Below are 18,312 nucleotides of genomic sequence, written 5' to 3'. Positions count from 1 at the left end.
GTAAATAGATAACTAGTGACTAGTGTAAGAATTCTACTACTGTATGAATATATAAATAGATTGAAAAAGTTATAAATAATATGTAATAAAATGAATATATGTAAAAACAGAATGTGAAATATCATAAATATTTTTTATTCACAACACACATTTACAATTAAATTATACATTTAATATCAACAACATGCATATTTAAACCGTTTTCCAGTTTTACTATTAAAATAATATTCTTTTCGATAATTGAACAATTTTGTTTGAACGTGCGTCTATGGTGAATAAAATGCTACTAGGAACTAATGAAATCATTGTTAGTAAACACTATGTGTTTTATAATTCTTTTGGACATTAATAAGACTGAAAATATCGCAAATCGAGCGACAGCTTGACAAGCGAGAGAGAGAGAGAGAGAGAGAGAGAGAGAGAGAGAGAGAGAGAGAGAGAGAGAGAAGCTTCGTGGATCGGAAATAGTCTCGTGTTTGTAATTTCCCATAACAAATATCAAAATCACACACGCTCGCTGCATCATCACGTCGTCATTATGTGGAATTGTTGATGCATTCCCAGGCGTACATATATCTGTATATACAACGAATATAATTCAACACCGGATCGACAAAACATGCAGCAAACTGGCAAGTTTCACTTCGTGCGATTAAAATTTCAGTCGGGCTAGCGTATGGAAAACAATTATTCATTATCGTGGTTCGTCAGAGGAAAAATGTTTTTTTTTTTTTTTTTGAAAAAATGTATATTGCTTTTTTAATGAAATTTATATATTTATTTATATATTCTAATTTCTAATTACGTAAATTATTAATCTGTAATACCACCTCTCATATAAGTGCTTAAAAAAGCACTTTTATTTATAAGCTTAAACATAATGTAATGCAGCATGTTAACAAATTTTTTAAGTTAATACAAAGTAAACTGCTAATATTTAAGATTAATCTGTAATTTAATAGTTAATGATTAATATTCTCACCTGTATATCGATACCTGAAGTTGATCCTCTTCGGTGGCTAAATCCGTCATTCTAATTCCTTTCAAGCTCACAGCCAAAGAGACTCTTTGCAACTTTTTTCCACTCGCCTTCGCCTGTAATAATTAAACCAAAGAAGATAAAAAATTATGCACTATTAATAAGAGAATTTAATTTAATAAAAATATCTTTATTCTCCTTGTGACATTCTTGTTTTAAAACTTAATAATATAATCTAATGTAACATAAAGAAAACAAAAATGCATAATATATATATTTTACAAAAACAGAATAATAGTCTTCATTTTGCAGTTTTCTCTATGCCATCAAACATTTGAGCATTAAATATGTAGAGTTTAATAAAGAAAAATAATTATAATAATAAAATATCATATGTATTTTATTTTTAATCACTTTATATTTTCACTTGTAATTATAACATTATTCTAATTTCTAATTAATTCAGCTTATTTTAAAATTAAACAATAATTTTTATATGTCCTAAGATTTAACGTGTATGTCTATAGAAAGAATAGAGAAAGTAGAGAGAAAAATCTGCAAGAATTTTAATTAACTTTTTATTAAAGCAACTTTTCCTTAATTCATTTCCTGATATCTGCGGCTAGCAGAACATCCCTTTTCTCTGCCACGTGAATATCCAAATCTCAAGAAAATCATCTGATAGATCATCTGATCGAATAGTGAAATCCATCGATTTCGTTCGATTGGATCGACAACAATTTCGTTGTTTGCTCAAGCAGAAGGCTATATTTACTGAAGTACCTGGAGTAGATGCATGTGCCCAAGAGTAAATCCGTGGTGTAAATCCGAGTAAAGTGAGGCAGCGGTTCGATTACCTTTTTCGAAAATCAAATATCTCGTTGTGCTAAACTTGAGCTCTCTTGCGTCACTCCATTGCAACGCAATTACGGGTCTTCGCGCGGATTAAGCGGTCCATTTAACGATTTAACTCGCACATGGAGATTCCGCTGCCTTAATCGCAAACGTCGCACGAGAGATTCTGGAGCGTTTCCCTAATCCGATAATTCTGAAGCGGATTCCGCATAGAGTCTCTCTGTCACGGACGTTATTGTGAAAGGATACGGATTCGCTTAATGTCTTTGCGATCTAATTAAATTTTAGGAACACATATGTATACGCTCGGAAATATTACTTTTATCAAAATATACTATGAAAATAAAATTTAGAAAATTTAATTCAATTTAAATTGCAATTTTTGTCTCGTATAGAAAAAATTAAGGCTGCAGGAGAAATATCATATAGGCTTTCCTGTATATAAAAAAAAAGAATTTAATAAAAATACCAAATAAGCTTTTCTGTATATAAAAAAATTAATAAAAATATCAATCTAATAATATCTGTATCACTCACGAATTAATGCTTGATGATAGAAAATATTTATCTAGAAATGAAATCATTCTTTAATTTATACGTAATCGACGTTAAAATGATTAAATCTGACAAGAAGCTAATTATGCGATAATATTTATTTAATTATTAAATTCCATATTTGTGATTTATCAACGATGTATTAACAATGTTAACATTTGTAAAATTATTTCGCATGGCACTCGAGCTTTTAATTAGAATTTATAAATTCTTTGCTCGCTTTTATTTAAATAACAATTACCAGAATTAAGCGAAAAGAGGATTGATATTCACGTTGTTTCGAGCAAAATCCGTGGAAATATTTGCACATAAAGTTTCGCAATGGATTAACGAATCCTTTCGCAAGGAAAGAGAAACCTTACGCAGCGATAACTAAACTTGAATCCTATTAACACAAATCCTATCTTCATTTATTTATTAATATAAATAATATAATATAAGGATTTTTAATTTTATCGCATTTAATCTGCAACATAAATGTGTCTGTTGAATTATATTTTTGACAGCTATTTGTTATAAGAAATCGGATATCGAGCAGATATTTCGTGCTCCTTCGATAAATTAAATATCCCAAGTCATTTTATCACAGCTTATTCCAAGAAATGACTTGAGAGTTAAACTCAAAATTTTTTAGCACAACTCTCAAATTCTCTCTTCGCGACTTTTTTTTCATTTATGATTTTACAAAATCCTAATCCAAGGTGCGCTTTATTTCCCCTTGACGAAAGCAGCGACTTACGTCTCTAGCAATTATTTATATCTATATTAATCCGGATTACATATACGTTATAATAATCTAGGGCGTTTATACTAGTAGCTTCTTGCTCGCAAACACTGAATAGCATTATCAGCGAGAACTTGCAGGAGTTGTAGGTTGTAGGTAGCAACTGCATGACGGAAATGCGGAGTTGCCTTTATATGGTTGCGACATGGCAAGATGATGCTGTTGAACGCGCGTATAACTTCTGCTTCGGAACAGAAACATCTTAATCAGTAACTTAAAGTAAATTATTTCAAAAATACAAAAATAAAAGCGCTTCTCTGCTTAACAATCGGCGTGTAATTCCCGAAGAACATTCTAAAATGCAATGAATTCAGTATACATATAGATGGCAAAATGAAAATTGTATAAATTTCACAAATTATTGCAAATTAGTTTCTTTAATGGAAGAGACGTAAATAAGCAACAGGATTTATCGTTGTCAACGTGAAACAAAGGCTGCCATAGAGATGGAAAGCCCATCCAATCCTGTAAACCAGTAAATGAATGCGATGCTGCGAAGAGGAACTAACAATAATGGACGCAATTACGTAGGTACAAAAGACGATGAGAGAGGATCAATCGAAGCAGACGAACCCGGAGGGTCAATTAGCGCAAAGACGAAGTGCAATGAACACTTCAATCCGGAAGTTGCCGATGCGGAATACGATTGGGTGCGTCGGAAAACTTTCAAATCAGTCCAAACCGAGAGAGTTCGGCAAAAAATAACTATTTGATCGCGTTGCAGCAAGAGCGCTCGAATGAACAGTTTAATGCAATACTAACGATCTACGTGCAATGCATACCGCAAGATACACTCGTATTTTTCATTCCAATCTACAGTATATATATATATATAGTTAGATCGTATTTTTGAAGCTCTTATAAATGATTTGCAGAAAAAGAGATAATTATAAATTGAAATTACAAAAGATTTCTGAGAACTTAGATAATGGGAAAGGCAATGTTTTAGGAAATTGTGAAAAAGAGAGATAAGGAACTGAAGAGAAATAAGGAAGAATTATGAATTAAACTTCTTTATAAGATATATCTATATTAGTAGACTAATTATGAAAATTTGTTATTAGGAAAGGTGTAAGAGGACACGTGAATAAGAAAAGAGATGAGTATTTTACCTAATAATTCTAAAATATTAAAAAAAACAATATTGAGGAATATAATATAGAAGATAGTAGTATAAAGAAATGGATAGGGAGTATAAAAAAGGTTGTGATATGTAGAATAAGAAATGTATGTAAATTTAGGTTTAGGCGGTAGTAACATTTTATGATATGAATGTAGATCACTGTAAAGAGTAGAATAAAAAAGTAATGATACGTAAGAAAGATAGATAGGTTTAAGTTTAGTAATATATACGATAACATATAGGTATAACATTTTAACAGAGAATTCTCAGCCGGTGAGCATGAGATACGGATGGAAATGTATGATTAAGTGAAATCGTAACCCAAGTCCTTCCTTGGCTTTTGTCAACTAAAGTAAATAAATTCTTCAGAAATTCTGTAAATAATATTTGTCATAAATATTAAAAAAATATCACGGAAAAATGCAAGCTGTTCATTAATCTAAGAAATTATAGGTATATTGTTGATATTCATGTAAGCCATTTTTATTATAAATATATTGTAGACATTGTAAATTTATTTTTATCAAATCTATGTATAAATAATCCAAATACTGTAGATTATATTTATTGTGGAATGAGAGAAATTTTGATGTACGCGTTTCCATCATGTGTTGACTGAATCTCTTCATTAATAACTGCATCGGGAGGAAATTGCCGAAATACATACATTACCGCTTTCTGCAATACTGTTCGTGTAATCTCGCAGTATGAGTTGTAATCACTTCGAAATTGGAATTATATGAGACGCGGACGAAGTTTCGTTATTAATTAATCATGTTCCTCGGATCGCTACTAAATCGCATAAATTCATTCTCCTCTATCGATTACGCTATTCAACAAGGATTTCGCTGCCAAACTAGATTGAGAAACTGATAGAACTTTGTAATTTCATATGACAATTTCTTCTATCAATCATTGCCACAACTGAATCACTTTTTAATCGTTTTTGTTATAACATGTTATTGTCACTCTAAGGCTGGATTGTTCCATTTTTCGGTAAACTTCAACTGTTTTATAGCGAATTCGGTTGGACACATTAGTGCGTACTAGTGCATATTAAAGCCGTTGTATACTGACTTAATCTGTGTAAAAGCAAAATATAAATATTTCGGATTATAAAATACAAATTTTACTTAACACCACAATAAAATGTATTAAGGATTTTATGATTTCGTTTTTATATTTATATTAAATACATAGTTTTACATCCATTACGACGGCTTTAACATGCACTAGTTCGCACTGGTTGTATCCAATCGAATTCGTTATTATTTTCTTACTCTCCTATGTTTTTATTCTTTTACTCTTTTGTTTATTCAAAATAAATAAATTACCAGTTTATCCGAAGATGAAACAACCGACCTTAATTTGCATGTAATTTTAATGAATAAACAATATTTAATATCGATCTTCTATTAATTATTAAAATATCTGAATATGTACTGTATACGAGGTGTATGAAATTTCTTCAAAATAAATTGGAAATTTTTATCAGAGTAAATTTTTTCTCAATCGACATCCATATTTAATAAAACGTCAAAAATCGCGAGCTTGATAGTATTTTTGCGTACAAAAAAGCAATACTAGTTTTATCGAAAGCAAATATCAGCAGTGTTCGCAATATTTCATATACAAAGTCAAAAATAATTAGTGGACGAGTGGAAGAATCAATTAAATAACGGCAATTCTCATTAATACCGTTTTTTAATATGCCTTTTTGTGCATTTTTTTGCCTTCAATGTTCTTGAACATTGGCAGGCATGATTTGCAAAACACATAATTCGAGTTTCGACTATAAATCTTTAACGTCAATCGCTTGAATCTAGATGACATTAACAAAAAAAAAAAAAAGAAAAAGAAGAAAAAATAATAAGAACACCGTCAGTCGTGACAGAGACAAAGCAGCGAATAAACATGGCGCAAAGTAATCACGCTTCATTTTCATTAGCTCTATTAACGAACCCGTGGCTATGCGCGAGAAATTAGTACCTTGCAATTTCAATTAAATTCTCTTCACGGCGGTTGCGTTGGAAAATGGTTGAAAGTAAATTACACGGTGCGATACAATTCCAACGATAAATAATACAGTGGCAATTTCCAACGCAAGCGGTAAACTTGTTCTCTCTCTCCCCCCTCCCTCTCTCTCCCCCTCTTTCTCTTTTTTTCTCTTTTTCTTTTCCTACAAATATTAAATTTGATATTTGAAATTGAAAATTTGAAAATTTTGGGCAAAAATGTTATTAATCGTTCGTTATATAAATACAACGTAAATATAGTTTCATAGATTTAAATAAAAAAATTAAAAATATTTCTACATATATTTCTATGTGTTTTGTACACTAAAAGAAATTCAATTTACATATTTTTTAAGCAAATTTTATTATATTTCTTTGAAATATTGCATCCTAAAGTAAAATTAGAGAAGTGAACTTTAATAAATTATATTATAATTAAATACATTAATCATAGGTGTGACAGAATTCAACAAATTTGATGTAGTCTAACCTTTTCTTTCTTTGTATTTGATTTTTTAGATATAACAAAATAACAATTAAAGTAAATTGGAAGAATATAGAAAAAATATTATCCAAATTTAAAACATTTAGTAACAAAATAAAAAGAAATTTAAAACATTTAGTGACAAAATATAAAGAAATTGCAAATCTGGAAAACGCTTTTTCTAAGATAAGTTTAAAGAGTAAATTATGAAAAACATTCTAACGTACTAAGGTACGTACCATGGTAATAACAGTTTTGATGGCTTCCGCAGTGGCTTCCTCACTCGAAGGCGTTTCGACAAGGGTGCTGCCTAAATATTTGAGGGTGAACCTCGCCTCAGACGCATCCTCAGATTCCTCCCCATGCGTCGTGCTCGTCGAACCGCCACCCTCCACGCACTCACGGCTGTTCGCCAAAGCCCATTCCTCGCATAGCTCTGAAAGTTAATGCCAAGTGGGCTATTCAGACGAAATCGATAAGTGAACAAAACCTATTTCGTGAAGATTGATCGTATCGCGGAATAAAAACTTCCTTCAGTTCAAATCAGTGCGAAATTTTTCATGAAATATGTATTTTGCTGTGCGAATATTACGAAAAGAGATTTAGTTCTAAAGTCTTCAACCCAGAAATTTCATAAAAACTAAATATTAAATTCGTTTCGTTAAATTTATGGATAGAAGTAACATAAAGGTTTTTCGAGATTATAGCAAAAAGACGTGAGGGAAAAATTTGGAGACTTTCGCTCTGGGCAGATAACGAGCCCGACGGTGATAAATGCTGTGGTAAACGAACTGACCAATGTAACATTAGTCCAGGTTCGTGCAACCACATAGCTAGCTTCGTTGTCTGTCTATTTTGTGACAGGAATGGCCGCGCACCTATCGCAATAATGGATATCCGGGTGCACATGTATCGTATATATATATATAGGTGTGTGTGTGTGTGTGTGTGTGTTGTGTGTGTGTACAATATACATATATATGTAGGTATATGTAAATATGTGTATATAATATGTATACGTTGCGATTCTCTCTATTCCGAAATTCGTTGAAATTCTACCATTCACAGGTTAAAAATTACGATGCAAAAACATTGATGCAACATTTTGTAAAATTTGACTGATAATGAAACAAGAACTGTTTTAAAAGTTAACAGCAAATTATCTGTTTCAGAGAAAGTTCATGGAAATCAGTTATATCATTCTCTTTCGGCGGAAGTTATAATTATAAAGTGAAATAAGAACTGCACGTTGTGTGATTCAACGATGAAAAATAAAGTTTTAAAAAATTGCAGAGAGTTATTTGCCTCGAAGGAAGTTAATGGAGATGGATCCTTTCGACAGAAATTATGAGCGTTATAAAAAAAAAAACGATTTTTTATTTGTAATAAAAAAGTATCAAAATTTAGAGGAAATTATTTCTCTCAGAGGAAGTTGATGAATAATCATTTTATTTCTAAAAGTAATTGTAACGCTATAAGATAATACAATATTTTTATGCGTATATTTATATCAAGTGATTCTTTTAAACCTCACATTATCATTCTCTTTCCTCTATTCAACATAAGGCACTTGATTTTTCACAGTAGTACATAAGTTTAACAAAAAAAAAAAAATTTGCGAAACCGCTTTGTCGCTGCGATTCGTTCACATTGCAAGTTTTATGAAACGATATCAATAGTTGTCCACGCGTTATTGCCGACCTCGCGAAAGTCTGAAAGTTCGCAGGCAGGTCTCTGTGCGCCGTTATTGTCGAATGTGAAACTTTACCCGCAGAACAATTTTGTAAAAGCGACGAAAACTCGTTACCACTCGTAGCCCGTCATGACGTCTCGATCGAGAAAAGAAAACTCATGGTCCCACGAGCATCTCCTCAACGAACGTGTTCTTTTAAGAATGTTAGCGGTTTTGCTGCGACATGTCAAAAGTTATTGTGTCCCCACGATATGGCAATACATGTCCTTTTCGTTTTGATACGCAGAATGAGACTAGAGAAATAAAAATATCCATCTAATCAAGTTGCAATGTCACTTCACAAAGTATTTTTTTTAAATAGTCTGCTTTTTGACTAAAATTCGCATTGAAAATTTTAGATTATATAATAAAAATTTTATGATAAAAATTCTTTTATTATAAAACTTTATATCTTTTTTATATATTTGGTATATATTTGATTTTAGCTATCTAAAAGATTCTACATTTTTTAATTTTTGCACTGCTACATACCGAGAGACAAAAGTAATATTTTGATTTTGAAGTGTTATAACAGTTAAAATATAATATTTACATTAAAAAAATATGTATTTTTAGATATAGAATTTATTTAGTTACAAAATTTTTTTGGTATAATTTTTTTATGTAAAAAGTTATGTTCAAAGAAAGTTATGTTCTATGAGAAATTCTATTACAATCGTCCCAACCCCGTGGACAATTGTAGTAATAAAGAAGAATAATTGTACCACATTTGCCAGAGGTACATAACACAACTAAAATATATAAGCTATACTCTTTCTTGCAGCTGCACGAATGGATAATTGGTACTTTATAAATGTCTTTAAATGTCTTTATACAAAGATACTTCTTTTATATATAATTTTTCTCTTATCTGTCTTGCGTTTTCTTGTGACAGCATTCTATGAAGAAAAATACAAATAACATTGTACAAAGTAATACTAAAATAAAATCAAGTAAGTTCGGGGACAATTGTAACGTTACAACTAATTCTAGGCATCGAAATTATTGTCTCCTAATGGTATTTTATAATTTATAGTAAATTTTTTAAATAAAAATCTAAATAAAAATCAATTTAAATGTGCAAACCATTAACGCAGATAATCATTAAAACATATTAAGACAATACATTATACTTTCGTTATAATTATCCTAATCTAACTGATCTTTATTATGTGATCTAATCTTGTTTTGCATAAATTTAATGAATATGGTATTGGAAAATTGAAATTAAGATGCAAATATCAGTATTTTAATTATACATATAATTCTCAAACATTCTTCCTTTTTTAGTTGAACTTCTGATTATCAATGCCAAGTATGCCATTGAGTAATTAGTGACTATCCACTGATTCAGATTTAGAAAGTAAGGTGTTACTATTGTCCTCTTGTTACTTGTTTCCGGTTTCCCTATTCCAAATAAATTCAATGATTTTATTTATAAAAATGTAATTCCTGATATTAAATCATTTTTGAGAATTAATGTTCAAATAATAAAATAGATGTTATAACGCTTTTAAAATACTTAATGCAAGATACGTTCGTGATCGTCATCGATCATCGAACGAATATATAGGAGGTAGGCGTTTCCGCAAATCGAGGCACGTGGGAAGACGCGAAAGCACAGGAAATGCGATCGCTGCCAGTCCCATTTGTATCAATTTGTCAATGAGCACTTCCTGCGCAATCTTTTTTTCTTTTGTATCGCAGACCATCAATCTTTAGAGACCTTCTAACGTCCAAAGAGAGATCTTAGCTCGATTTCGCAATAAAGACGGTGGCTTCGAGCGATGCATTTCTGCGAAAAATGTTGTGAAAATGAATCTCTCTCTGATATTATGATCATGAATGATATATATATATATATATATATATATATATATAAAAGCTATGAAATTTTATATTGAAAATTATGATAAAACGATCTTTCTTCTGTGAATTTTTCACTGTAAAAGAATTATCTGCAGATTCGTCAAAGATATCTCCGTAAAAGGGAAAAATACGATGCACTTTATGCATAATTTTTATAGATGTAATCTTATATTGATATATTGCAAATTATCGAGTATACAATATTTTTTATATACGTATAAACTATATTATGCAATATTATGTATACTATATGCAATAATTCTGTATATCAGTACAAAATAAATATAATATAATAAAGTATTTAAAAAATATATTTTTTTTTATGTAAATGTATCTTTAACATTGACTGTCCATGTGTACCCAATTGGATACAGTTATGTGACATGAGTTCAGGATATCACGTATCAATTTTAATAATATTCATATATTTTCTACTTACTACCATTTATATGTGAAAAACATTTTACATTGATTTTATATATCTAGTATATTATAAATTCTGAAAAGGCCTTTTGACTTTCATTAGTAATCGAAGGATTTTTATTTAAAAAATTATTTTATTGACTAAAATCGACTGTGAAAAAATTACTTAAAATTACATTATAAAAAAATTATTTAAAATTATATTATAAAAAAGCTTATACCAACGGTAAATGTGTGTATTTACATATTTTACATTTATGTACGTAGCGCATAAATAATATTTATTATATCCTCATACCGCGTATCTTTTACGCACACGTAAACATCTACAAATATTTTGAAAAATATTAAATTGTTGATCATGTATCAATTTACTTGGTTTATAAAAGTTAGATATAAAAAATAATAATATGATGTGTCAAAAGATCAATTGTAAAAATCCGTACAGCAGTCAAATGTGAAAAAATTATATTCCTGATTTTTGTATACAGACTACATGTATCAAGCACATTTCATAAAAAATATATATATATATATATTCACATGACAGTCTGTTATTCCTATTACCCTGTCTATTATTCCTGTTCTCGGAGAAGAACAATCGTTATCTTCGACATTGACATGATAAAATTCAAATGACGACGCGATGAATTCGCCGTGACGCGAATATATATTCCACGGATGTTCCTTTCGACGAAATAAGAAGAATTGACTCCGGCGCGTCGCCTGATCGACGAGTATTTTAATATTTCAACGGCCGCGTTGACAGGGCGCTGCGTGAAAGCCATTTCGCTTGCAACGCTAACAGAAACGCAGTGCCATCCAGCTGAAAATTTATGCGAACTGCCTCCATCCGGGACGAGACGATGCGGAAAACCGATAGTGTAGCGTATGTCTCTGAAATTCCATTGAGGAAAAGGCGACTGAGGGGTGACGGCAATGCCGGAAATACTCTCAAACGCCCGAGAAACTCTGTATGCCCTCTGTGAAATTCCTAATCGTAAAGCCATGTGAACTATTGATTGATTTTCTGTGGAAATTTGTGACAATTAAATTTGACTCAACGTTCAAACTTTCCTCTTTGATATCGGGATACAAGCTTCTATTTGCCGGCCGTAACATTGACAAAGTTACCTACAGCCATAACGCAAGTTTCATGAGTACCTCGACGTAAAAGCATTTCATCGATCGAACGATTCTTACGTTTGCGTAAAGATACCCCTCGAAGATACGCGCCTTCCATGCCTAGAGATGGAAGGATTCATTTCACGATTCATTTTACACCATCTCTCCTGGCCGAGGAAATTTCTATCGTAGCTCACGGCAGCAAGTCGTCTCTCTTCCTCGCGGATGGAAGCAATTTGCGGGATGCTTTTCTCGCCTCAGACACGAGCTCAGCGAAATTGAGCCAATTACTCAGAGTTTTTCAACGATTACTGTAACAATCGTGGGACGCGAAATCGAGAGAATGTGCGTGTATTTAGCTGCATTTAAGAGTTTAATTCGATAAATTCTCGCGTGCTTTAATTGCTCTCCCTGCACTCGGCAATATCAGTGAAACTGAACATGTATTGAACTGTGATCTAAATCTTTTCGGTATTAGAACCGACAATTCGATTTTTAGCTCCGTTAATCATATCAAATTTTTTTTTGTATTAATTATATAGTATATAATACTGAAAATAATATTGTGACTATAATAACAAATAATTTTAACGATACAAATAATATGAAAATAACTTTTCATTAAACAAGGATAAGAAATTACTAAATTAAAACTTTCGGTGGTTTTGGTATTATAGCTTAAAAACTCATGAAAGATCGATTCAGCTGTGGATTGGAACAAAGTCTTGATTTTTTTTTTTCGTCGCGCCGAACAACGACGTGGCCATACTTTTAACTTTATTTCTTCCAGTCTTTATTACTTTTAATCTCATTCGTCCAGTATGTAATATCTATACGAAAGGGAGGGGGGGGGGGAGAGAGAGACTTCATTCTTTAAGTTTTTTGTGCTTCTTGTGCACCAATAGAGATATTTTTTTCTTCCTTTTTTCTGTTCGCAAAATGATAGGAATGGAATTGATGCTTCTTTCCTTTCCACTGTTCCCGTGAGTTCTCTTGTAAATTTGTTTGCAAACGCAATTTTACAGCGAAGAAGACCATTGCATTTCTCGACGCGCGTCTGTACATAGATTTGTTCTTTTCAAGGAAGTTTAAATTAAAATGGAAAACGATCTACGACGTCTGACAACATTAGCTGCAAGATACAGCTCGAAGTATTCTTTAACTCTCTAAAACATTAATCTAATTTCTCTGCTGGACGAAATCGAATCCTTACAAATTAACTTTAATTGAGTAAAAAAATTAAAAAAATAGAGATGGTGGTATTACAGTCCTTGTAAGTATAAATAATTCTTTTTAATATCTCCGCTATACTATATTAAATAGCGAATTCTAATGATTATTTTATTTAAGGAATCGTTTGTTTCAGTAGCTCGATTTGGTGAAAAATATTGAATATTTACATTAAAATATTTGAAAAAAAATATACTTCCATAAACTTACGTATGTTTTTCTTTGTGTAGTATGAACGCACAAGGATTATCGGGGATTTAAATGCCTTCCGTTGCATGCTCGCTAAAAAAAGAGAAATATTTATTATCCGATGATTTCACTGCGATTGTAATATCGAGTACCAGGTAGATCAATCGGATATCACATCGCTGTACGAAAGAGGAAAAACAAATAAGAAAGCTAACACGGTGGACGCTGAAGTGATTGCAGCAGCGAACGTGGACGAACAAGCGGTTCTCCACGATTCACTATACGATTCACTATACGATATTTCTATTGAATACGGTTTTCCATCCGAGCTATGCGTTTTCAAGCGTCTCTTCGAGTCGGTGTGTCCGCAACACACGACTATTACCACTGCGAGATATTTCTTTCTGTCCTCGTATATGCATACCGAATGTTTTCTACGTAAAATCACAACTGAATCGTATCGCTGCTACCGTGGAGCTCGGTGAATATGAAATTATTGACGAGCAGGCTATTCGTTCTTTCTATGCCTTTTTATTTCTAGTTCGTAAAATTTTGAATGCAGAAGAAAATCAAATGCGTGACACGTCTTGCATAAAATTGTCATGTTAGTTTAAGTTAATTTCAATATTTCAGTTACTGCCGTGATTAATTTTAATTGCACTTTTTGCACGTAAAAATACATAATAAAATAATATAATAATATTATCAAAGCAAATACATATAATAACGTAATGTTTTTTAATTATAAAATAACATTGCTGCTAACGAAATTTTCGCAATTTTAGAACTGTTGTTTATTTCAAAGCAATTCTGAAATCGCGAAAAAATATATTTAAATAAATTATATAATTATTCAATATTTTATATCATTTTTATTTATTTACATTTGATATACTAAAAATTAATAGTAAAATTCTCGAAAGAAATTTTGTCTTACAATTAGTCTTTCCTATAAGAAATATCATCAAACATCTTGCATACGATTTGCACCTGTTAATATTTATTCTTATTAACGAGGTGCTCTTATTTTAAATATAAATAATTGTTCTAACAGTACCAGCATTCGAACCATCTGTCTCGATAAATAAAAGTGAAAGTATTTGTGCAGGTGATCAAGTATATTTCAAAGTGCTGGCTGGCGGAAATAACGAGTCGCACAGTATAATTATATGCAAACGTCCAAACGTAAACACGATCACGGAGTGCAATCGGCGAAATTGGATCGGCGAAAATTGGCCTGCATGCGCGTCGAATATTTTGTATCTTAACAGGATTATTTACAATCATTAATAATAAAAAGGGAAATAATTTTGTTAGATTTTTACATATAAAAAAATAGAACGTTTGAACGCTTGTTCAAATATTAAAAATACAATTTTATCACACATGTAGATTCTTCAAATTAAAAATCGATGATTTTTAGATAATGATTATTATGAAATATATTCACAGAGATTATCCAAGAATTGTTCTCGAAAAATACATATTTCATGATTTCATCCTTTGGTAAGGAATATTATTTAAGAAAAAATATTTTTAAACGAGTAATAATCATATTGGACAACGATTTCTATCAAATATAAGAACTGCCATTGAGAAAGTCCAGATCTTCAAATCAATTTGATTTACGAACGTTGTGTTATAAACAATTCAAATGGAGTGTAATTAGAGTCTGTCAAGAAAGAGAAAGAAGAGAGAGATTTATAGTTCATGGGCAAAATATAGCTCAGTCCGATTTGTGTCCCGAAGGAATTTCCCTTTTACAAATAGAGATAGACAGATAAAGGAAGTACGGACAAGAGAAGAGCTATCCGGAAGGAAATTGTACAATTCGTTCAAGAATACTGTTACTTGCCCGAAATTGAAAATATTTTATTCTTATCCGATCAATCTGATTTATTCTACTCCAACATAAATGTATGTGCGTGCGCGCGCGCGTGCGTGTGTGTGTGTGTGTATGTGTGTGTGTATATAAGATTATATATAGAATAAAACAAATCAGATAAGGCTAAATACATATTTGCAATTTCAGACAAAGACTAAAGACGTGATTCATAGAAACTTTATATCAATCCTGAGAACTTCCATTTTCGCGTTTTGATTAGAGCAAAACACTACAATTTGCTGTGTACATAAATATTCGTTATTATACATATCAATGCAATTTACATAACTAAAGAATTAAAAAATATTTCTAATATACTTCGCTGACAGAGAATTCATGAAGTAGTAGAGTCCTCAAAGTCGATATTCTTTTCAAAAACTATCATAGAATTCTAGAATTTTTTTCTTTGCGGTTTCTCATTCACGCGAATCGCAATGTTCTGCTCTAATCGAATCGCGAATGAAGGTTCTTAGGATCGATATAAAGCTTCCAAAGCTACGAACCGCGTTGCTTCTAGTACGAAGCTCAATAAACTTGGGATCTTTATTTCCGGTGAAACGGAAGATGAACCTGTGAGATACATCTAACTGGCGCACGGCAGTAAAACGTACTTTACTTGAAAGAGGTGATAGTGGTGTGGATGTCGTATTTTATTTATCTACTAGTGAAAGTGTGACTCGCACTTTGCACGAAACCTATTTCTCTGTAAATTGCAAAGCAGCAAAATACTGCTCTCTCGTAATTATGAATTAAATTAACAGAAATATAAGAGAGATAGAAATTAAGATAAGTTACAAATTTAAATATCCAGAATATTCAAACTTAAGAGTACTGATAATAATTAAATTAAATAATTATAAATAATATAAAATTAATAAAACATATAGCAATGCGTTTTCATATCATGTAATTAAGTAGTAATAATCTAAATGATATAACATAAAAAAATTATTGTTAAGGGTTATAGTTCTATCGATCCTAATATTAAAAACCCAATATTAAAATATAATCAAAAAATGAGAAGTTCAATGGAAAGGTCGCATATATAATTCAATCTATATTTTTTAAATAAAAGTATCTATTTCTTAGATAAAAATATTTTTCATCTTTGCGCTTGCTCGAATTCGTTTGAACTGCAGCAACAGCATTTCTCATGATAAGGCATTCATAGATTTTTCCACTTCATAAAACAACCGCGCGCGCACGGAGGCTGTAATCGCGTTTGCATATTTACGTATCACAGTTGCTCCGATAGCGAAATACGCAATTTTTCTGCCGATTACACGCGCAGTCGAGCTTCGTTGCGCGCATAAAAGCATATCCATGCTTATACGTACGGATCCATCGATAACCGAGGAAAAAGGGTAGCAAGATAGAGCTTCATGGGTTCGGATTGGCTAACACGACAAATCACATTTGCGGAAAGGAACGATTCCAATCTTTATTCTAAATCTTTTTTACAGATTTCGATATCACTTTGCTCAAAACTGTTGCATTCTCAGACGGAGAATCTGTAGATATTTCTTCAAGCAGAACACAAGTCATCATAACATCAAAATGGCTCCAAAATAATTAATAAGAATCACTTTTAATCAATAATGATTTATTTTAATGTCATTTGGATGGTGACTTGTTCTTGGATCATAATTTATTTGCAGTTCTAAATTTCTATAATCAGGGAAAAATAATATTGTGCCATGTAACAGTAAAACAGTGTTATAAGTAATAAGACGACAGAAATAAATTTAGGAAATAAATTCGGTTGTATTTTTGCAGTAAACATGAACGCTTATATACGAAGGACAGAAATACAAGAGAATAGCCAATTGTCAACGAATAATCTCAAAGGACTCATAATAATCTCAAACAGCCGGTCAATTCATTTGAATACAGCAGCGCCATTTTGCTGGACGGGTGTAAAATATTCATGACTTTTTCCACCTTGTGAACTTGGAGCCCACGCATATATCCGCGGGGATCGAACCAGATTTCTGCGCATAAATTATTCGGGCGTAATATAGTATACGCTTTGTGCCCGAGAAACTTTTAATTGTGAAACTTCGCGTTTTACGTCGTACTGGTCACCGATTCTCGTGTTTTCATTAATTTGGAAAATAAGTAACGAGCCATTATTATATATATATATATATATATATATATATATATATAAATTGTACAGCTGAATAGGACCCAAGTGAACTGTTTATTTCTATCTCTATTTGGAAGAGACATAAAATACATGAATATTCAGAAGAATACAGTAATGAATGTATAAATATAAAAACGATGTAAATACACGCACTTATAAAGTTTTTATGTCATTATATTTATACATTCATTGCTGTATTCTTCTGAATATTCATGTATTTTATGTCTTTTCCAAACAGAGATAGGAATAAGCAGTTCACTTGGGTCCTATTCAGCTGTATAATTTATATATATATATATATATATATATATATATATATATATATATAAAACAATGGTCCGTTACTTATTTTTCAAATTAATGAAAACACGAAAAAAGATTATTTGTTGAAAGGAAAATTTTTATAGAGATTGAAGGAATATTTATTAATCTGAATTGATAACTGAATTTTGCTGAAACTATCAATTAATAAATATTCCTTTAATCTCTATTAAAATTTTGCTTAACAATAAATCCTTTTTTCTTTTTATTTTTTATGTCACGTAAAAAATAGCTTTCGCATGACAAAAAGTAGCTTAGTATTTTAAATATTGTAATTTCGACGGATGGGATGTAAAATAAAATGCAAAGTAAATGGAAACTAGTGGTGAAATCAACCCATTCTCTCTCTCTCTCTCTCTCTCTCTCTCTCTCTCTCTCTCTCTCTCTCTCTCTCTCTCTCCTTTCTCCATAAAAGTTAAATTCGATATGAGCAAGACTGCACTTCTTGATTTGCCGCACAAAGTACCCCGATCGTTATTCGTCCAGTGTCTTAATTTTACAGGCTTTTCGCAGTTTCTCCATTTTACGAGGTTATTATACAAGGAAGAATAATGGACGGCTTGATTACGTGCAAGAGGATCATAGGTACTCTTC

The 18,312-nt window shown here is 31.3% G+C and overlaps 1 protein-coding gene across 5 annotated transcripts in view; it reads right to left on the bottom strand.

The window, feature by feature from the left end:
- LOC105148792 (low density lipoprotein receptor adapter protein 1) overlaps positions 1-18,312 on the bottom strand; it is a 70,994-nt gene that overhangs the window by 7,891 nt on the left and 44,791 nt on the right. For 3 of the 5 annotated variants that reach the window (XM_011060719.2, XM_087409771.1, XM_011060718.2), the window contains 2 exons: positions 7,035-7,231; positions 983-1,095 (listed from right to left, as the gene is read on the bottom strand). In XM_011060719.2, the coding sequence (XP_011059021.1) occupies positions 983-1,095; positions 7,035-7,231 (310 nt within the window). Of the gene's footprint in view, positions 1-982; positions 1,096-7,034; positions 7,232-13,384; positions 13,457-18,312 lie in introns of all 5 variants that reach the window. The other 2 variants (XM_011060717.2, XM_087409770.1) reach the window with 1 other exon arrangement.

Source organism: Acromyrmex echinatior, chromosome 9 (genome assembly GCF_024713525.1).
Source record: "Acromyrmex echinatior isolate Ae372 chromosome 9, ASM2471352v2, whole genome shotgun sequence".
Classification (NCBI taxonomy): Eukaryota; Metazoa; Arthropoda; class Insecta; order Hymenoptera; family Formicidae; genus Acromyrmex; species Acromyrmex echinatior.
The sequence above is the reverse complement of the archived record's forward strand: the minus strand, read 5'-3'. Positions and strand labels throughout refer to the sequence as shown.